Consider the following 22659-nt stretch of genomic DNA (forward strand, 5'->3'; position numbering starts at 1 on the left):
GAAACAACAGAGGTGATTTTCACAAATCAGATTTTAAAAACTCTGTATTTCCACCTTTTTTAAAAACAGTATTAACATTATTGATTGATCGATCAGTTCTTAGCTCAATAACTGCTTCATTCATTTAGCTTATTTATTTACAATGATAAAAAATGAACACATCTCTCTGTTATTACCTTCTTAATGAGCCAATAACAGGATTATGCAAAAACTAATGAAGCAGTTTTCACCAAACTCTCTGCTTCCTTTTAATTTAGTTTTGCAGTGCTGTAGGGAAACATTATTTTAAGATGTTGATGTGTGAAATATTAAAGCACTGTGTTTTCATGGAGGTGGGGGGGGGGGGGGGGGGGCATGAAGTCGATGGTTAAAACAGAACTGCTGATTACATTTTTAGCATCAAATAATTTTGACTCATAAAAGCCAAACCTTGGGCTTTCATTATTTCAAATTTATGGAAAAAGTCTTTGAATCTCTCTTCATTATTCATTTTATATTTTTTAATTTACATATGTATCAGACGAATTCACCTTCATACCTGCGTGGAGAATGTGACTCTTCTCACTCTTTCTGTCATCTGTGGTCTCCCGTGCATAAGTATGTTATACAGTTTGTCTGTTTGTTTGTAGTTTATGTATCTCAGCGTCATCTCTGACTTTCAAATGGGTTTGTTGTTGAATGGGGTTTTCATTTCTGGATACCTATTGGCTGAGGTACTTGTCAGTCATATGACCTTTGACACACTGGGGAAGCTCCACCCATCTAACGCTCAGGGTGTGGCCCAGACCATAGACATGTCCCAGACCACAAATTTTAAACCGTCTACTTCCTGGTTTTGTGGCCTAATGAAGGCAACGCAGAGGCCCAGGTATTTATTTGTTTATTTTGGCTTCATACCTGTGGGGTTTGTTTTTGTTTTTGTTTGTTTGTTTTAGTCCGTTTGTAGAAAGTTGTAATTTTCCACACGCAGGCTTTATTTTGAAAACCTCCGCCGGTGCAGCTGTGTAGTTGTGTGGTGTTTGACTTGCTAGATGGCAGAGAAGAGCTCTCTCTCTCTCTCTCTCTCTCTCTCTCTCTCTCTCTCTCTCTCTCTCTCTCTCTCTCTGTCTTTCTGTGTCTCTCTGTCTCTCTCTCTCTCTCTCTCTCTCTCTCTCTCTCTCCATCCCGGTTCCCATTGTCTGCTCTTTCCGCTCCTTGAAGACACCCGCAAGACAACCATCTCAGCTGGCTTAAAAAAAAAAAAAAACATCGGCGTGTTTGAAGCGTCACGCGTGGGGACTCGACCCACTCAGTCTCCGCGGGAGCACCGGAGATGTTTTTCCGTCTTTTGATTAAGGAGGCGGCGGATAAACGCTCTAGCTGATGGAGAGATGAGCAGGAGGAGGAGGAGGAGGAGATGGACTAACCGGCATCATCTCAGCACCATAGCAACAATTTCACTCCGTTTCAACTTAAACTGATTCAGACTCCGGATTACAAACTGGTTGGACGCTGAAGGATGTGTGTGTCACAGGTCCAATCAGTGCCTGACGGGGTTGTTTAGAAAGAGAGCAGCATCGTCTGCATAACATGTACTTGGTCCTCCTGAATCCTGGACAGTCAGGACTTAACCAGGTGACATCTGCCCCCAGATTCAGGCTGACCAGGTCATCCAACATGTGCCACGTGATTAATTGATAGTCTGCCTTGTTTTGCCCAAACCCACCCTTGCTAAAGGAGACTACGTGGATGTGGTTGATCTCCAGGTGTTGGCTTCTATTTTTGGAGTCCCAGTTGACCATCTTTCAGGACTATGAAGTAGCCTTCTGCCCTCCTGAGCTCCAGATAGTACCGGGGTGAGGACTGTCCTCTGAGCCTGAACAGCCTCCTCAGGTCTGGAAAGCTGAAGGTCCAGGTGGACCTCTGAGGGTGAAGGACATCATGGGGTGCTGCAGCGGCAGGTGCACGCTGGCTTTCATCTGTGGCATGCAGCTGGTAAGTGTTCCTGACCCGCCTTCTGTTTCTCTGCTCAAGCAAAACTAATCAAGTGTATTGATAACTGATTAACTGAAGTAGTTTTTAACTTTTATCTTCAAAGTGTTTTCAAGATGCACAGATCAGGATTTAAACCAAACAGATCTAAACGGCTCTAAACCAGTTCAGTCTGAGCCTGGATGGTTCTGACTGGTTTTACACTTTTGTACAACAGAAATGAACTTTTTAAAAGTGGTTTTAAGGTGCTTTAAATGTGTTTCCTAAACTCGATTTATTCAGATATTAGTAGATTATGAACTGGTTTTTAATTGTCTAATTTAAAATGACTTAAATTTAGTGTTTCAGCTCAATGAAAACTGCTTGAGACGAGACCTGATGGTGACTGGTTCTAAAGTGTAGTATGAGACAGATGTTTATTTAAACAGGCTGAACTACTTTAAACCAGCTTTTAGCTGTTTTGAGGGGAACGGTCAAACCATTTAAAAACAGATTATCCTTCATGTTGCCAGATTAAAGGGATTTAAGCCATTTTACCTTCGGTTTAAAACGTGTGATGTAGTTCAGATGGTCTGTCCTCTGGCCAAAAACGGTTTTACATAAAATAACACACATTTGTGAATTTATTTTGTTTTTTCTCCAACTGTTAAACATTCAGCAGAAAGTTAGTCCTGTACTTGATTAATTGATGGTGTTGGTTCTATTGGGTCGAATCCCTGCCAGCCTTCCAGCTGAGGTTGTAACTTACAGTACAAAGACCTTGTGGGTCAGTTAAGGTTTTTGTGCAGTGTATGTGTTAATCCTCTCGAGGTTTTCTGTTGTCCACTGTGTGAGGGTATTGGATCCAAACCCTCCACCTGTCACAAACATACAGACTAAAGATGGTGGAATGTGTTTATACTAAAATCTCTTTGAGATTTGAGCAGGTTTTGTCGTAGTTCAGAAGTTGATAACACAGTCACATCAGTGGTGAGGACATGTGGGCGTGTCTGGTCATGGGGACTGATCAGTGGAACTGGAGCCAGATAAGACGCCGCCTGGATCACAGAGATCACATTGGCTCTGGATCGTATCTCACCGCGGTAATTATACAACTCGGAAAGTCTGATGCTGAAACTAGAGACCTGCTGTCCATCCACACCAGAGATAAGGAGGCAGCAAGAAGAGAACTGTGAGTGACGTCCTGCGCAGTCCAGCTGCTTGTTTGCTGCCATGTTTGCGGTGAAGGCGAAGCAACAAGGTTATCCGAGCAGTGAGATGAGTGAGACGGAATGAAAAAAGATGGATAACTGAGAGGTCACATTTCAGAGGTTAATAGGTGTTAAAGGTCACCATGTGATTTTGATTGATTGGAGCTTTGAGGCTGAATGATCCGTGTTGGGCACTGATGGAGAGCCATTAACGAGTGGCAAAGAAAGAATGGATGAGGGATATAAAGTATGGAGAAATCTTTGATGAGAAAAACTGATAGCAGGAAGAAGCGATGGTGGATTTCTCTTGTCGTCTCACTCTGTCACCCATCAGATGGGTGAATAAAGTTCAGTCATTCATGGATGAATGTTCTGAGGTCGTCCTCTTGAGTTGACATGACCGGATACGTGAAGGTGATGTGTTTGTTATTCAGGATCGTAACTGACTGGAAACTTGATATATTGAGCTCAACTACCGCAATTTGATGTATCCAGAAGTTTAACATTGAAAATAACAGAAGACTTTCGGGCACTAGTTGAACTTTTATATCTACAAGGAGAAACCAGTGATTCAGGTTTGGTTACGTATAAAAATGTATAAAGTAAAAGTGACACTCATGACACTGTGGATAAGCACTGCAGATCTACAGATATAAAGTAAGTCCCTTTGGCTGCGCCCTTGTTTGCACTCGGGGTCGCCACAGCAAATCCAAGGTGGATCTGCCCTTCCTGACGCAACTCCACATTACATGGAGAAATGTGGCAGGGGTGGGATTTGAACCCGAAAACTTCTGCACTGAAACCAAGCGCATTAACCACTTGACCACCACCCCTGCTAGATTTTCAGATAAATACCGGTTGTATTTAGTCAAAAGAATGTAGACGCAAACTTTCCCTTTTGGGCAGAGGTGTATTTTTCTGACCCCAATAACTTTCAAGGTTATGGATCCAGAACCTAATTGAGGCAACAACCAGCCGAACCTGTGCCTCAATTTTGGCTGAGCTGGGTCCCATTGGGAAAAAAGTGGGTATGTTTCTGACCACAGTAACTTTTATGGTTGCAGGCCGATGGTAACGATAATGAAGCACGCACTGCTCCACCCTCAGCCGAACCCACATCCCACGTTTTGAGCAGATCGGCCCAGCAACCGCTGAGAGGTGGCGTGAAAGCCGCCGTGTGACAGACCCACAGATGCGTACCAGTAATTATTATGAGATGCTTGATATCTGTCGCCCAGTTTTCTTTCCTCTCTGTCGGCCTCGCTCTGAATGTGTCCTGCTGGTTTCCGTGGCCACGCCGTCTCCGTAAACTCTTTAACCCTGATGCTGTAGTTAAGTGTAGAACCAACCAAGGAAAGTCCTCATTGACAATAAATGCAACAAGTCAGGGGAGGTTATCTGGAGGCTACTCTGGGAAACATAGAAAATCAATGCTGAAAAGTACAAGTACAAACGTCTGAGAATGATAGTACACCGTGTGTAGCGTGGAGGTTTTCCGAGTCACACGCTGAATACAAAAACAGGACTTTGTTCTCGACTGTGCGCACAAACGTGCTGTGAGATTATTCGCTGATGAAGTTATGTATGCCGAGTCTGCTTTTGTCACACTGAGCAGAACATGATTAAAGACAGTGAGTTTGTCTCCAGCACAAGCATGTTAAATTCAGCTTATTTACCACATGCACGATTAACAAGACGATAAACAGGGTCGACCCCGTGTGTGTAAAAGTTGCACCGTGCTGAAAAACGATATTTTGTTCTGCATGTTTTCATTGATGAGGGGAATAACAGCTGTGGAATTCAGCGTCTCCACATCAGAAGCACGATGATCTCAACACACACACACACACACACACACACACACACACACACACACACACACACACACACACACACACACACACACCGTGGTGCTGTAAGTGGCCGTGCACTGCAGCAAGTATGTGTTGGTGCATACGAATGAGATGATGTCACACTGGAAGTCATTCAAGATTCAAAGTGTTTATTGTCACGTAGAGCAAGAAGAAACAAGTTTCTCTGTGCAATGAAATTCTTACTTTGGTGCCGAATTTAAATAGTAAAAATAGAATGAAATAAAAATACAATAAGTAAAAAATACAATGGCAAAAATAACTGATATATACAAAGTGTTGATACTACCGTTGATACCTACAGTGGAATGAGCAGTGTGCAGTGGTGAGGTCTCCTCTCCTTCGCCTGGTCTGTGTTGACGGTGAGGTTGTTGTCTTCACACCATGACACTAGACCGGCCACCTCCCTCCTCCTGTGGGCCGCCTCGTCACCTCCAGTGATGCGACCGACCACTGCAGTGTCATCTGGTGAACTTCAGGACGATGTTGTCCTTGTGGAAGGCGACACAGTCATGGGTGAACAGGGTCTAGAGGATGGGGCTGAGGACACATCCCTGAGGAGTGCCAGTGTTGATAATGTCCTGATACCAATCCTGACAGACTGGAGCCTGCCAGTAAAAAACATTATTGCATCTAATGCAGCAGAACTAATGCCATGCAACAGACATCAAACATGTTTTGCTCCCTTTACCATGTAATGCTGAACCTGCTGAGCGCTAACCAAGCTGCATGTGACAGCACAGCAGTAACTCAGTTTTAAACCCGTTTCAGATGCTGTGACGGATGTCATTGGACAACAGTTTGACATATAAACATGCAGTGATTGAAGAGTTTCTGTTCAAACAGGACCTTCACAATAAGAGTTTAACGGTTGCACTGTATTTGAGTCTCATGGTGGTCAGTTTGCCGCCAGCGGTTTTTAGTTAATGTTAACGTAATTTTCATGTCATACAGGTTCATATTTGTATCCACCATAGAGACAATGTTTTCACTATGGTTTGTCTGTTAGTAGGATTACAGAAACGCGACTAAACCGATTTTCTTGAAACTTAGTAGAAGGTGAACCACTAACTTTTGGAGTGGACCTGATAAAAGGGGTGGATTCAGGATTTTCCCCCCATTTTATTTTTTATTTTCACAAATTTCTTTAGCGATAATGCATATATCTTTATATCAAAAATAATCTAGATTATTTGAGTGCTAATCTCTAAATCATTTCTGAATAAATTCACAGAAATTTTGAAAAAATTGCAATGTTAAATAAAACTGAAAAAAAAAAACTCCTGGACCCACCCCCTTTATTCAACCCACTCCCAAACATAAGGGTTCCTTGTTTGACCCATATGCTGCCCTTCCACCAAGTCTCAAGAAAACAGGTTTGGGAGTTTTTGCATAATCCTGCAAACATGTATCTCTAATACTTCTAGAAATATGTGTGCAGTATTGGTGGAGGTTTGTGCTTTTTGTGAATTCATATTAGCTAGCTGTGTCACATGGCGTAATATTGTAAAATGTCAGTGCTCGGGGTATAAAGTCCTCTAAAAAACGCTTCATATCATCAGGAAAAAAAAAACCACTGCCAGAAACATGAATACTGCTTTCCTTTAAAATAATAATGTATTTATGATATACAGCAGTGATGACACCAGCTGATCACGACTATCCCCAACCAAGAAAGCTAGTTTAGCTCGTTAGTGTGTAGCTAGCTGTCAGGTTTGTTATTCTGTGCGCTCATGACTTCATGAGAATCTTCTTCACAGTTTGTGATTTTACCATTTTTATTTAAACAGGAGATATTTATTGTCGGAAGGTTTACAACTAACGATTATTTTAATGATCAGGACCAACAAAGGACACATCTCATGATGTGCAAAATTAATCAACCAGTGGAATCTGTTCCATTTAAAATCAGTTTTCCATTTGTTTAGAGGCGCTTTAAAACCGTTAACATCTATTTCCAAACAACGTGAAAGATTTTTGATGTAACCGAAGCAGCACTGAATCAGTCTGTCCTCGTTTTAAACCAGATTATCACTAATCCACCCAGATTAAACTGAGTTTAAACTAAAATGATACCAGATTAAAACGGTTTAAAAGAAAATGTTTGAAGAATATGAAAAGCAGTTTATCATCAGTCCTCGTGTGAAACACCAAATCCTCATTCATCTGAAAGTGGAACAAAGCAAAACTTGACACTCTGGGTGTTTTAAACAATTAATTGATGAGCCTCGTGGTCGATGAATCGACTCATTGATCAGTACCATGTGTTTATCATCAAGGGAAAGGGGAAGAGAAATAAATGGACTGCATTTATATAGTGCTGTTCCATCGGAATCAGAAGCTCAAAGCGCTTTACAATGATGCCTCACATTCACACAGACTGATGTCAGGGTGCTGCCATGGTCTGAAGTCCAAAGCTTAACCACTAGACCGTCACCTCTGCCTTCACAGAGATGTGAAGGCAGATTAGGTGTTTACCGGCGCCGTGCGTGCCCACGTGCGTGTTTGGGTGATTGACTGCTGATACAGTATATCGTGGCTTCTGCCCCCCAGCTGCTGTCCCCAACACGGTGACTAAATCAGACGTTTGCGCCGTTGGTCGGCGTGCAGCAGCCGTGACATCGCCGCTGCAGCTCGTGCAGACGGCGGTGGGTGCTCATGTTGTTGCTGCTTTAATTATGCTGCTGGTGTGCACGTTAATTGAATGGAGTGAATGGAATTACTGTGTTGTAACACAGTGTGGTGTCAATTACTGTCACCGAATGGAGCTTGGAAGATACCAGTCGAGTGCAGACCGACGCCACGGCGCACGGATCCGCTTTCAGTCAACACAGCAAGAGAAAATAACTGCCACACTTGTGCCGAATTGCTGAGAGCCATTCTTCACCCGCCGCTCTGGAGATGGCCCAGATAACGTGCCGGCAATGACCCGTTGTACCAAACGATACCAGCGCCGGTTCCATTCATGGATCTGGGCCAGATAACTTTAGCTGTGCGGGATGTTGTGTTGCTGCAGATGGAGTATTTTCCAAAAATGCACCGCCTGTCTGCTCCCGGGACGATGAATAACTGTGATCTTAAGGAGAACGGCTGCTCCCCGTGCTGCTGTAAATTCAGAGTTTTCCCCACGTTATGAGATTTGTGGTCCTGAGAAAATAAATCCATTAGCTAAAAAAAAAAGTTTGCAAAGAAGGACGTTTCCTGATCAGTGGATTTGAATTTGGACAAAGGTAACCTTCTGAAATATCAAATGTGCAAGAACGTTCAGTTTTGGAGTGTGTCTAGCAGAAGATTGTGTCACAATTGACATCCATCAGAAAGCCGATAATCTGTTTTGTTTTGTTTTTTTTATTTATTTCTGAGCCTGTTTCTCCACCATCATTAACACTCGCCCCAAAAAGCTGAAACATTTTCACGCTTCTTTATTATTGGCTATCTGCAGCCGTGAAGTTCAAAAAGTAGGTCGTGGTTCTCCATCTTTTACATTCTGACAAACCAACATTTCTCCAGAACATTCTGGTGAAAAGATGGAGAACCACGATGTACTTTTTCTGGGTCCAGCTCAAACCTTCTCAATCACCTCTCGTATCTTCCTGTTGGGTTTAAAGAATTCCCTGGATGTGATCCGCTCCAGTGCTGCCATAGTTGCTTCTTTTGCTTTGGAAAGCTTTTTGATAAATTACTCTCTTCCACCCTCGAAGTTTTTATTGTAGAAAAGGCACAAGCTCGTCTCCCAGTCGACATGACAACTTGTCTTATAAAAGCATGCAGGGCCTCAGAGTGGGTGAAAAAAAAAACACCACCACACTGCATCAACCCACACTGTCGTCTGAGGAGCGGAATCAGTAAAAAGTGAAATCTTTTTGTTCAAGCAGAGAAAGCTGACACCGTCAATGTTCTTCCACAGCTCAGTGGAGGCTTTAAATTCAATGTATTTGTTCTGTAGCCTAAGTGACACGTGATTACTGTAGATACTACACGCTACTGCAGTATTTAGTGTGACGCTGAGGAGTGTGGTGACTTAGAATATGCAAGAAGTTGTGGATTTTATCTGGGTAAATATATCTGGATTAACGCTGTACGGCCTTTCAAATTTCACAAAACTGACAAAATGCTGTTTCAGCTGAAATCCAGGCATTAAAAAGTCTGTTTATTTTTGAAACATGTTGCAAAATTACAGCTCATTTATCATAATAATGAATATTTTCATTTCCTCCTGACACCATCTAGAGGAGGAAGCACATGTGTCCATGTGTGAGGCTTTGATATGATGCGCGTTCCCTGGATGTGCACGCTAACGATGTAAGCTGTCTTGTAAATCACTTCAGAGGTGTTACCTGGTTTCAAAAACAGAGATTTTAGATTTAAATGTGTGTATTTTTTGCTAACCTTTACAAAATATATGACAAAAATATTAGATTTATACAGAAATGAGCATCTTCCGCCATATTGGTTTATTTTGTTTGAGCGAGCAGCCAGTTGATGTCAGGCTGCCTTTCTTTACTCCGATTGGCTGTTGCCGTGTGTTTCCCAGCATCCTACGCACAGACGGGGGAAGCCCCCATGTGATCTATGACATTGCTACCAAATGTATTTCATGGTGTTTGATTACTTGAATTTCTCCCCTTCAGGGGTGGAATTTATTAATTTTTTTCAGACAGTGTGAATTTTGATCATTTTGGGTATATTATATGATGAATTCCTTATTTAAAGGCTATAAGGATAGTGATGCCAAACAAAATCCATTTTATGACATAAATCTTTGAAAACCCAGCGGCCGTAGAGCTTTAACTCAGATCTATATTTAATCTTTGATATCATATTTTATAAATTCTTGCAATCCTCTTGATTTTTATTTTTAAATTGACAGATCATTCTGTTTTGTGATGACTTATTGAGTGAAGAGGTCCATTTCATGTGGTGATTTATTTTCTTTCTTCTTGTTGCTGTAAAGGTCTTAATGCACTTTACAAATAAAGAGAAATCGTGTCATTAGAAGCTCCGCCCCCGTCCTCCCCACGGCCGCGTGCTTTTGTGAAGGATATGTAAGAACGTGACGTGACTGGCAGAAATGCTTTTCCACTCTGCGTGGAATCTGCACGGCACAAGGCTTCACACCGCAGGTGCTGACAGCGAGCGGCCGCGGCCTCAGATTGCCCATTTCTTCACAGCAATCTGGTGGCCAATTTCAATCTTCCTGCTCATATTTCTCAGTCCCGACCCCATCTTTGAGAAATGCAGCTAGGCTCATATTGACACTCAGCAGCGGCGAGCCAGAGGAAAGTGAGGGCATGACGTGAAACAAAGGTCACTTTGTTGCATGTGAGCCAGCGATAGCCGGCGTGTTTGCCTGCCGAGCTGCTCAGTTGTGTATCGACGCCGCTGGAAGCTGACCTTGTGCGTGGCCACCGCTGATGGATGAGCTGAGAAGCTGTTTGGCCAAATCCCCCTGCCTCAATATTGACACAGAAGAAGGGCGGACAGATAGACTCCGCACTCACGCCGGCGTGCTGCTGGAGCTCGCTTCATGCGGCGCCTCCGTTCTTATTTACCCCTCAAGGTGAAACGCTCCCCTGTTGTTCTCCCAGAACTCGTATCCTGTTGACGCGCCGGTTGTTGTTGTTGCCTGATATTACGCCTGCATGCTCGTTTTGATCTTACTACATCAAAGCAGCGCCTGAATTAAAACCGCCAGCGGCTGCAAGGCGACGCCTCCAGCTTCATTACGCCGAAGACGGAGAAATGAGTGTCAGGTGAACACCTCATGTCAGCAAAGAAGAGAGATTTCAGTGGAATCAACCTGGGAGTGGAGAAGGTGGAGGTCTCCTCCGGTCCCAAGACAAACATCTCCAATGTAAATAAATTACCTTAAAACACAAAAGAGGGAGAGTCCCAGACTGAAAGGGACACGAGGTTAATTAGACCTGATTTGAAAGAGACCCAAGAATAATTAAGCAGTCATGCCCGAGGGAGTGCTGCAGGGAAAACAAGATAAATCTCTTCTGCTGCGTTCTGTGCAGATGATTCCATTTTGCTGTGACTGTTGATGCTCTTCAAACACTCGGTAAAGCAGCGCCGGCGCTTTATTTATTTATTGCTTTTGCACGGAGGGAGGGGACGACAGGTTTCCCATCGATGCCCAGTTCCTGTCAGCGTGGCATTTGCACGTTTCCTTCAGGTACTTTGTTTTCCTCTTTCCATTAAAATATGCAAATTAGGTTCTTTCTCCTTGTAGATGTGGAGTTGCACCAGGAAGGGTATCTGGCATTAAAAATTTGCGCCAAATCAATATGCGGATCCGTACTTAACCTGAGTGTACAGGATCAGCAGAATATATGCAGTTAACAGGGTTATTCTTTGGGTCAAGACTGAACTCAAGATGCACACGGGACAGAAGTGACATTAGAATGATGGAAAACTGTTTGGACAGTCCCTCATTGGTGAGGAAGATGGTCTCTTGGTCAACTCCCAGGCAGGATTCTACATCCAGGGTTGATGTAGAGACACTTGTGTGTGGGTTAGTTTACCGTGGGAATGCTGTTGCACACCAACAAACACATGGTCCTTGACAGATCCTTAGGCTGGTTTGATGGCTGGGAAATCCCAGATGATGGAGGTCTGAGGACCTGCTGCCGTTGGGTTACAAGCCATCACCTCCTGTGCCTGATCCGAGTTGAGGACTTCTGGTTTTTCCAGTTCGCTGTCTCGTGTTCAGGGTTCCTGTTGGGCCTTCATGGTTGAAATAGTGACAACAGGGCACACAAGGACCCCGACGTGTTTCACCCCAACAGGCGATTCCCGACTTGACCCGTTACCCAGGTGTTACCACGCAGACGAGGGGTTGGATCTTGACACAGTGACATGTTTTGAAAACATGTCCAAAAAGTTTGAGACCAGCCTAGAATGGGTACGTCTTAACTCAGAGGTGGATTTGGGAAAAAACCCAGAATATTGCAAAATACAGCATTTTGGGTCATAAGTATGCTCTCTAATGACCATTGAGATCTTCTAATGCCAGTTCTTTTGTATTGTACCATCAGAAGTCTTTGCTTTTGGTTTCTGCCAACATTATTTTTAGTTTTGGGTGTCATTGCTGGCTTGTAATTTGTCTCTCAGCCCCTCATTCGTCTCTTTTGTTCCGTCTTTGGCTGCTCTCTCTCTCTCTCTCTCTCTCTCTCTCTCTCTCTTGCTATCTCTCTCTCTCTCTCTCTCTCTCTCTTGCTATCTCTCTCTCTCTCTCTCTCTCTCTCTCTTGCTATCTCTCTCTCTTGCTATCTCTCTCTCTCTCTTGCTATCTCTCTCTCCGTGCTATCTCTCTCTCCTCCACCTCGTCTTGCATCTCTGCTACTGCTCTCTACTCTCTTGCTAATACTCTCTCTTTGCTATCTCTTCTCTCTCTCTCTCTCTCTCTTGCTATCTCTCTCTCTCTCTCTCTTGCTATCTCTCTCTCTCTCTCTCTTGCTATCTCTCTCTTGCTATCTCTCTCTCTCTCTTGCTATCTCTCTCTCTCTCTCTCTCTCTCTCTCTCTCGGGCCGTTGGAGTTGCTCTAGGAGCTGTGAAAACTATGTGTGAGCGTGTGCGTCCTATGGGGAGTTTCTGTGCGCTTATGTGAAGGGACGGCGGACGCAGCCGACCGTGTCATGTCTTGCGCGAGCGGCCCTTGGACTGGGATAAGGAGCTGAGGGAGGAGGAGGAGGAGGAGGAGGGATGGATAGAAATATTCCACACAGGACAGATGAGTGTGCGTGTGGATCGATAGTGGGACGGAGACGTTGAAGTTTGGAAGAATGAGTAGGGCCAATGCTGGGAGACATGAGCTGGGGAAGCAGGAGGGACGATTATAACAAGAAAGGATGAATCGATGATGGATAGATGGCCAAGACGTATGGATGAACAGATGATTAATGGATGAACGGGTCGTTTAGCACAGCAAAGTTATCAGTTATGACCACAGATGGCACACAGTGGAGACAGCAGAATATATTGGGTGTTGACTTTGGGGGAAATTCACATCTTTTCAGAAACTGATTCAGGAACAAAGATAATACAGGAAGGAAAGACTCTGGAAATGACCAAACTGGAAACGAGAGTTTGTTGGGATCAGTGATGTCAAACTGTCACATATGAAAGGATGCTGATCTTCTAAATTTTATTGTCCCTTTTGTTTTCCAAAATTCCATCCATCCTTATCCCGTATCCCGTATCGTTTTTTATGTCCAGTTATTAAAATATGACTTTTAATTAAGGGCTTTTGGATGAAGAAGGGTTTGTGCTTTTTGTGCTTCTGTTGTCAGCATGAAGTTAATTATCATCTGAAAAAATCTAATATCACAACGGCCAGCTTGGAATAAAAGTCATTTAACATTCATTGACATTTGTTTTTCATACCTGTGAGTTGTGCTTATCAAGAAAAATTACTCTCCTTCCATCGGGCAAAGCCTTCTACGTCCTAAAACTCAAGAACTGTAAAACTCTCAAAATTGCTATTTTTATACATTAATACTGGGAGGCCAATAAATAAAATAAATCATCCATTTCTGAGATTTATAAATGCTTTTTTACTGGATTTTGGGTTTCAAATAGGAAACATACCACAAGCCCTGAAATGCTCTCATCGTCCACTAGATGGTGACAAAAGCTGCTCAAATGTGCAGCAAGGTCTCAACTTTTTATTCATTTGAGAAATTAAATTTTGGTGAAAATGAGACCAGCCTAGTTGGTAATTATTTGCACACCAGGTTCTTCCTCTGCTGTCTGTTATTTACCCAAAACCCCCATCAGGGGAACAGAGGTACGAAAATTCACCAAAGCTGATGAAAAACGCATCATCTGCATGAATCCTTCAGCAAATCCACGTAGATCTGGTAGGCTGTTAATTCTGTTGGAATTAACTGAGTTTTTCGCTGAAATGTTCCCAGAATGCCCGTGGGACCTGGTCTTTACAGCTGGAATAATGTTTGAGCAGATAACAAATCCAGATAAAAGCACATCCAGCTCATTAGCAGCTCATTTGATTGTTTTGCTTTGGTGTCACCGTCTCAAATGAAATCTGTCAAAGTAACAGTCAGAGTCATTTGATCCACAGTGAACAGGCTGCTCTTTGGTCCCTGGAGCTGGATTCACCCGGGCACCAAGACTTCCACTCAGACCACAGAGAAAAAGCACAAGAAGGCAGAAGCTGTAATTAGGAAGCAAATCTTTGTGTTCTTGAGCAAATTAAGTCTTATTCATGGAAAAAAAAAATCAACATATTTCACTGAATACATTTAAAGGAGGTGATGGCGGCCAAACGGCTGTGGACATGGACGTACATATGTAACACTTAAAAAAATTTTTTTTAATATACAAATATTAACAACAATTATAATAGACCAATGCTTTGGAAATGCAAGAAACTGACGAAATAGTTCATTTCAACCACATCTGCTTGTTTTGCTTATGTAATGTGAGCAAGTAAAGCTGCTTTTTGGGTTGATCTGATGAATTAAAGTTAACCAAACTTTAATCAGTTTATTCTCATTATGTTGCCTTTTAGTGTGGAAGCTTACAGGATGATAGAATTAGTTGTTTTTGAGTTATTGCGTTACCATACGGGAGGGGAAAGGCCAACCTACCTATCTGTCTACTTACCTGATCTTAACGTGTCACATGTTAATTTATATGCAAAACAAAGCATATTACATTAGTGCATATAATTTAATCTGCTTTACACTGATGGCACCGTGTCTGTCCACCCTGGATGAGAGATCCCACGCAATTTTTTACATAAAAAATAAATTTACGAAAAAGCTGAGGTACAGAGGGTGTAATTCTAAAAATTTGAACATGTTATGGCTATAAAGTGATGTATACACTCTTGTAAAACACTTAAATGATTTGTACCTCACAGCAAACAGTGAGATGTAGCTCCTGACAGACAAACGGACACATCTACATATTTTTGTCCCCTGGTCCAGCGTGCAGTAATTTTAATTTTGTTGTTGTATTTATTCATTATTTTCACTGCAGGTAGTGCAGCACTGCACCTAATTTAATGGTGCCAAACAAACAATCTGGTTTTTGTGTCTGTCTGCAAACATTTTATTACTTTTATGCTTAAAAGCTTTAACATTTGGATGATCACAGCATATTTGGCTGGAAAATGGAGAACAAGTGCAACAGCTGTACTGAGATAATTGTACTGCAGTTTCCATTAAATTTGCAGCCACACACACACACACACACACACACACACACACACACACACACACACACACACACACACACACAGCACTATATTTACTACAGCTGAAGCTCACTGCGTAATAATGGAGATGGACAATCCTGTGATTTCACTCGTTGACTTTGTAAATAATTATCAATGAACCATCAAGTGTCCGTCAAACATGGAGACCGTGAGAACCTCTGAACTGTCTTTGTGATTAACAGAGGTGATGACTGACCCTCAGATCCATCGATGACTGTGACTGTGTCAGCGTTTGTGGTTCCTCAGGCCAAAGCTAGAAGCCTGCAGGTAGGACAGACAAAGTCTGTTCTCTGGACTCCAGTGGACCCTGCTCTGTGGCTTTGTTGGTGGACAGTCTCAAATGGACTCACTGACCTCCGTGGGGTTTTGTCTGCAGTATAGTGTCCATGCCTGCAAGGCTCAGTGTTGCTGGATGTGTTTGAGGGTGTCATTAATACTAATGGGAAGGTCTGGTGTCTGTTTCAGAATGGCTGTTCTGAGGGTGAAACCAACACCCTGTAATTTGTCTTATGCCAGCGTTTCACCTGGCTGCAACAAATAGATGGTTACTTTTGAAAACTGGAGATGGACTAGTTGTCTGGCTGGGTGGTTGCCATCCAGTTATGTGGTGTTGTGGCTGTAGCAACACATGACACCTGACTTCAATTGACTTGACTTTCCTTTTCTGTAAACACTAAATCACAGCGTGGTATTAGAAACCCCAGACGTCTGACCACGGACCAGTTGTCCTGAGTGGGTAGGACAGAAAAGACACAAGATAAGACGGTGAATAACAGAATCAGGACCAGCAGCAACAGCATTAAAGAACAGAAAGTAGAGAATGGAATAATCTGGACTTTTTCTGGTTGTGAGATCATTTAAATAAAGAAGCATTTTGTGCAGCGTCTTCCTTACCTGGCTGTCCTGGGCTTATGTGGTGAGCAGTGTTGCCACAGTTACTTTGAAAAAGTAATCCAATTACTGATTACTGATTACTCCTTGAAAAAGTAACTTAGTTACTTTACTGATTACTCAATTGTAAAAGTAACTAAGTTAGATTACTAGTTACTTTTTTAGTTACTTTTCCCAGCTGCCGACAACAACCCACTGCCACCTCAACATGACAATGATACCTGTTTTGCCAAAACTCACTTTATAGTCACCCTTTCTTGACTTCAATGAAAATAAATACTTGTTTTATAAAAAGTAAAATAAAGACCTCTTTCTTGACCTCATATTTAACTGCTGACAGCACTGTAACAGTAAAACTTGCAATTTCAAACCTACATTGTTTATAAATGTAACTATTAAATTCTAACATTTTTCTAACATTTAAATTCTCTCTAAACATTTTACTTGTCAAAATTATTATTATTTTAAGCAATATTAGTAGTTGTAGTAAAAAAAACGGCTTCAAAACTGGACCTTTAATCTAGGGGTGTTGTGGGGGGCACATCCCTCCCCCACGCCCCCATTCCATCTGGATTCGCCCCTGCTTTGGCGTTTGAGCACAAAGAATGGATATGCAGAAAACAGGACCAGATTTACAGGTAAGAAAGTTTTATTGCGTTTTCACATCATGTGGTCCTCAGAAAGAGAGTTTAGGTGCATTTGAGTGGAAAATAGTGTTAGTTGTTGACGCGTCGCGGAGGATCAGCTGTTTTTAACGAGACGATACGGAGCAACTCAGCTCAGAATTCTAAATAAAGGAGGAAAAAAGTATAAAAATGTCTTTGTAAAGCTCAGTGCAGGTGTGCTGATCACCGCCCTTTAAGAGGTGAGGACGAGTCGAGCAGCTGCAAAAAAACGTGGATGAAAAGCTCACAGCTCACTTAAAGTGGACAGTTCAGTCGAACCCCGACCTCCTGCCCACAGACCAAGTTTAATGCTGCTATCGACCCACAATGAAAAATAATAGTAACGCACAGTGACATGGAGAAGTAACTTTAATCTGATTACTGACTTGGAAAGATTAACGCGTTAGATTACTCGTTACTAAAAGAAGTGGTCAGATTAGAGTAACGCGTTACTAAGTAACGCGTTACCGGCATCACTGGTGGTGAGGAATGATGTCTGGAGTTTATGAGTACTGTGATTCTTGGTGGACCTTGAAATGTGATATCCTTTCATGGAGCGTGAAGACATGGCTGTGGTTTTCAGCTGTGGATGCATTGGAAGCTTTGGAAACACTTGCAAATAATCCAGCACCCTGACACGGGATGAGTTCCTGCTTAAATAGTGGCAGGTGATCAGTAACAGGTGTGCATACAGTCTTGTGTTCATGGGGCTGAGGACAAGTCAGTTCTCATCCTTGACAGTCTGCTGTCAGGCAGAATCCTGACACACCGTGTAAATCCTGTCAGACAGAGTGTGATGACGTGGTGACGCGTGATGCCAGTGCCTGCTCCCAGACCTGTGGTCCTTCAGTGACCCCCAACTGAGCTCCAGCTGCCATTCTGGGAAGGTTATCAGACATTTCTGTGTCGGTCACGCTGCACTGAGACTGGATCATAAGTGTTGCTTCATCACCTTTCGTGGTACCAGTTAGGTCACAATTGTCTTCAGGTTCATGGATGACTAAGAAACAAGGAAATGCTGAAAAATGCCACAACTTGGTATGTAAAAAAAAAAAAAATATCCAAAATCCACATCTACTGAGTTCTTCCTCTTTATCAGATAAATTCTTGAAAACTTTATTTAAATCTTAAATCATTTTTCATTTCATGTGTTATAAAAAGATCCAGAATCTACACATGAGAGTTGATTAAGACCAAAGGTTAAGAGGTTTCATCCTTTCGATATGGTTGAGGAATTCTGCTTCAGAGTCAAAGAAACTGGCAGACGGGTGGAAACGTAACATCCTCGATGGAGATAAAAACCAAAACCTCCTTCCACTTGGATCTTGCTGAATACTTGCACATTTGAAGATCAAGCACATCATTTTATATCTGTGATATATGTGAGCATTTTGCTAACATAAAAACATGGCGCACTCAAGTATATTTTGACAGGAACTCTCTGATGTGACGGGTCACATTTTCTTTCTGCCGCTTCTCCAAAAGCTACTTTTATTCTGATCGTATTTTTCTCTCTCACACACAAATAAAAATGAGGGTGCGAAAGCATGTCGACTCTGTGCCGTGCAGATTTGTATTTGTGCAACGCTGGGGCGTGCATATGGTGCTGTCAGGCGTCAACATGGTGATGCTGTGTGTGCATACGGTGATGTCAGGCCTGCACACGGTGACTCTGGGTGTGCACACGGTGATGTCAGGCCTGCACACGGTGACTCTGGGTGTGCACACGGTGATGTCAGGCCTGCACACGGTGACTCTGGGTGTGCACACGGTGATGTCAGGCCTGCACACGGTGACTCTGGGTGTGCACACGGTGATGTCAGGCCTGCACACGGTGACTCTGGGCATGCATAAGGTAATGCTGTGTGTGCATGCAGTGTCGTCGGGCCTGCAGCGATCGCCGTCACATTGGGGTGAATATGAGACATTTATGTGTAAAGCGCTTTGAGTGTCTGATGCAGATGGAAAAGCGCTATATAAACGCAGTCCATTTACCATTTATTAATTTCTCCTCACGTCAGTTCACATCACTTCATCAAAATTCTCATGGGTTTATATTTTAGTGGGATTGCAGCAACTAAAGCAACCCGCTTTTTTCTAAATCCACCTTGTGCATCATTACGGCGGGACGAGAGGCACAAACGTGGGTATTTCGTTGAAATGACACAAAAAGAAAATTAGATCTGATCTAATAACAGGCAGCATACTTTTCAAAAGAGGAGAATTTTGAGTTATTGCTGCTTTTGGGAGCTGGTGTATCGAACCCCGTGTCATGCAGTCGCAAACTTTTTCAAGAGTTTCTGATGAAAGCGTGTGATCTGACATCACGCCAAAACTGATGGGCTCAGTTTGATAAGAGGCTCCAACATCCTTTAAGGGTTCAAATGAAGCAAATCTCTCCTCTGCAGCCGGCGTGATCGTTCATTAGGTCCAGCGAAAGCAATTCAATATCATTTGGCAATCATCTCAGGTTTTTGCAGGGCAGAGGACGTGATTGATCGAAATAAAGGCAGACGAGCGGTAATGCCGACACTGTCAGCTGTCCAAACGCCAAAGAGGGTTTTATGATTGATGGCAGGCGGGAGCATTTAGAAGTTGGACATCTGCGGCACTCTGAGCACTCCCCGTGATTACATCAGAGGGAGAGGTGGAAAGAGGACGTGTGAGGTTGATTACGGTGTCGAGCGTCACCCGATGAGCACGTCTATCCAGGTGTGATTTCTGTGATTGTGTGCATGTTGCTGCGGGAAACCTGAGTGCTTCTAGTGACGATGTGGCACCAAAAGGAGGCGGTGAAGGACACGTGAGATTGCAGCAGGAAAGGAGAGAAGAACAGAGGAAGTAACTCAGAGACTGAGAGAGGAAACACAAAGAAGGAAGCACAAAAATCCAAGGGAGTGATGGGGAGATGATGACAGAGAGACAAGGTGATGAGAGGAGGACAAAGGATGGAAGGTGTCCAAATATATATGGCCCTGAGTGTGCCGCGTGAAGCAGCTCGGCGGTGTTTGAGTCTGACTGGCTGCTCAGCTTGTAGTAACACTCAGCTCGCTGATGGAAGCTTCACCGTCTTGCAGATTTACAGCATCATAAACAGTTCCAGCGCCTTCTGTTTGTGGACGTTTTTCTACAATAAAAGCACGTACGTGCAGATGTGCTCACCTGACGGTGAACAGGCCGTGCAGCCTCGCTGATAGCAGCCGGAGTTGTAACACGGAGTTATGCCCACGTTTTCTGACACAGAATAGCATCCATCCGTTCCCTAAACCCGTTCAGGCCGGTTAGGGGTCACGGGGTTGGAGCGGATCCCAACCATCAGCTGGTGAGAGGACAAACCGCCACACACTCACTCACACTGACGGCCGGTTCAGAGTCACCAGCTCACTGAACCTGCATGCCTTTTGGTCGGAACCCACATGAACATGCAAGGTGGGAAGAGAATAATAAATGGACTTTTCCGTCTATATCAGAAGCTCAGAGTGCTTTACATTGATGCCTCACATTCACCCATTCACACACCGTGGAAAGGCGCTCACTACACCCCAGGAGCAACTTCGTGATGACATTGATTTTCTGGCCAGACGGGGGTTTGAACCGAGGATCCTCTGGTCTCAATCTCAACACTTAACCACTAGACCATCACCTCCCCTGAGAAGCTGGAATGTTCCTGCTGTGAGAGAGCAGTGCTAACCACAAAGACACGGCGCTGAACTGCGTAACAGCAGGCGGGAGGAAATAAACTGCCCTGCACCCGCGGACACTCTGAGCACAATGAAGCTCATTTCAGTGAGGTGACAAAGTTGGCCGCCGCTTCACTGTCGGCTGGGACACCACAGGGTTTTTTTTTTCTTTTCATGTTTCCCATTCAACCCCAGACACAAAGTTAATTCAGTCTTGGCCTGGAACCCAGACACAATAAAACACAGCCATGCTGTTGTCTCCTGACAGAAAGGTTTTGTGTTTAAGACACCTCCTTGGCGAGCTCTCCCCGCTGTTATTAGACTGCAGTTAAAGTGCAAATCACAAGAAATATTTCTTTAAGCTGTGTGTGATCAGAGCAGGAGGCAAATCCTGCAGACGTCCTCAATGAATCCTGTGTTTTGCATTAGGGGAAAAAAGGAAAATTCCAGAATCATCAGACTTAGTGGGTTAACCTTCCACCCAGTTAAAAGTTTCAACCTGACACCATTGTCATTTTTACACATCCTGTAGATGGCAGTACTGAGTGCACTCATGTGGGCGTGTTGGTCTAAACATCAGGTACCGTCACAAACAGAGCTGGTGCGTTTATCATCCAGATGCCAAAACTCCAGCACTGTGTGACACTGTAAGTAAAGAACCCAACACTCAGACGCTGCTTACACGAGCAGGTTCACGACACACGCACACTCTGCACACACGTGCAGTGATCTCATAATAGGACCAAGATATTAACAATTAAAAATACAGCAAAAACTCATTTAACAAACAGTCTTTACTAACTCTGGTTTGCAGCATATTTTAAGGCTTTAAAAATGAAAACATAGATGCTGATAATACTGATCAGAATGCTGAAAAATGCCCCATGTCATGATGTTAAACGAGTCAAAAAAGCAAAAAAAAAAAAGTCTTCACTCAACATTCCTTATCAATCTTTATCAACATTCATGTTTTTTTTCTTCTGAGTAATAATCATCATTCCAATAAGCGTCATCGTGCAAACAGACAGACAGCTGGTGATCACATAACCTCCGAGGCAGAGGTAATTAATAGATTAACTAATAATGAACAGAATTATTACTTTCAGCCCTTATTTACACCATTTGCCAAAAATCCAAATTAATCTATTGCTCAAGCACACAATTATCCAGCACACACAAACATGACCACCACCGCCAATGATGTGCTTGATTTCAGTCGGCTCCCATGAACTTATTGAGAGAGAGGCCAAAAAACGACTTACCGCTGTGTGTGTGTGTGTGTTGATGTGTTTGTGCAGTCTTAATGTTCCTTAGCCTGCTGGGCGTCCATCTGCAGGCTTGTCTGGTGTGATTTCCACTCTACATATTCCATCCACACACACACACGCACACACACACCATAAACTATGTTATAAACTGTCACAATCACAGGGCAGTGGAGGTCATGTGACTTTTGACCCAAGGCAGATTCAGCGTCACGTATAATTTTGACGTCTGTGCGTCATCACGCCTGAGATGGACGCACACAGCTTTTTGGCACGTGAGCATCCACGTAGTTTTCTGTAATCTTGTTTGCTTTCGTTGTGATTTATCTCATTTTATGTCCAAATTATGGACGTCCTGGTTTTTGACTTGATGAACTCTGATCCAGATCCCAGTCATGTGTTGGTTTAATCCAGCACTTCCTTTTCCCTTGACTGCGCTCCTTCACGCTGCTCCACAGGGGGCAGCAGTGAGTAACCTTTAGCGCAGCGTCTTCTGACTGCAGAGCCACTTTAAACATCATTTACTTTAATTTATCTGTAACAACACGTCACTAATGTGCTGCTGAAGATTAAAACCTCATTTAATCCTCAGCGTCTTAAAGACCACACTGAATGAGTCAAGGACCCAAGTCAGTATTTGGGGAGTGTGTGTGTGTGTGTGTGTGTGTGTGTGTGTGTGTGTGTGTGTGTGTGTGTGTGTGTGTGTGTGTGTGTGTGTGTGTGTGTGTGTGTGTGTGTGTGTGTGTGTATAAGAAATATGCTTATGGGGAAGAAAAATTTACATGACACATGGTCCTTTCTTTTAGTTTTTTTCCCTGTGATAGCATTTGAAAAAGGCTGCCTTATGACATCACAAAGTTCAGTTCAAAAGGCCTCTTG

At 43.2% G+C, this 22659-nt stretch overlaps 1 protein-coding gene across 1 annotated transcript in view; it reads left to right on the top strand.

Moving 5' to 3' along the window:
• Positions 1–1251: 1251 nt before the first annotated feature.
• The window catches only part of nkain2 (sodium/potassium transporting ATPase interacting 2), a 73517-nt gene continuing 52109 nt past the window's right edge, over positions 1252–22659 (top strand). Inside the window, exon 1 of the mRNA XM_034162261.1 lies at positions 1252–1974. Coding sequence (XP_034018152.1) covers positions 1921–1974 — 54 coding nt within the window. The 5' untranslated portion in view covers positions 1252–1920. The remainder of the gene's footprint in view (positions 1975–22659) is intronic.

This window comes from Thalassophryne amazonica, chromosome 21 (genome assembly GCF_902500255.1).
Source record: "Thalassophryne amazonica chromosome 21, fThaAma1.1, whole genome shotgun sequence".
NCBI classification, from domain to species: Eukaryota; Metazoa; Chordata; class Actinopteri; order Batrachoidiformes; family Batrachoididae; genus Thalassophryne; species Thalassophryne amazonica.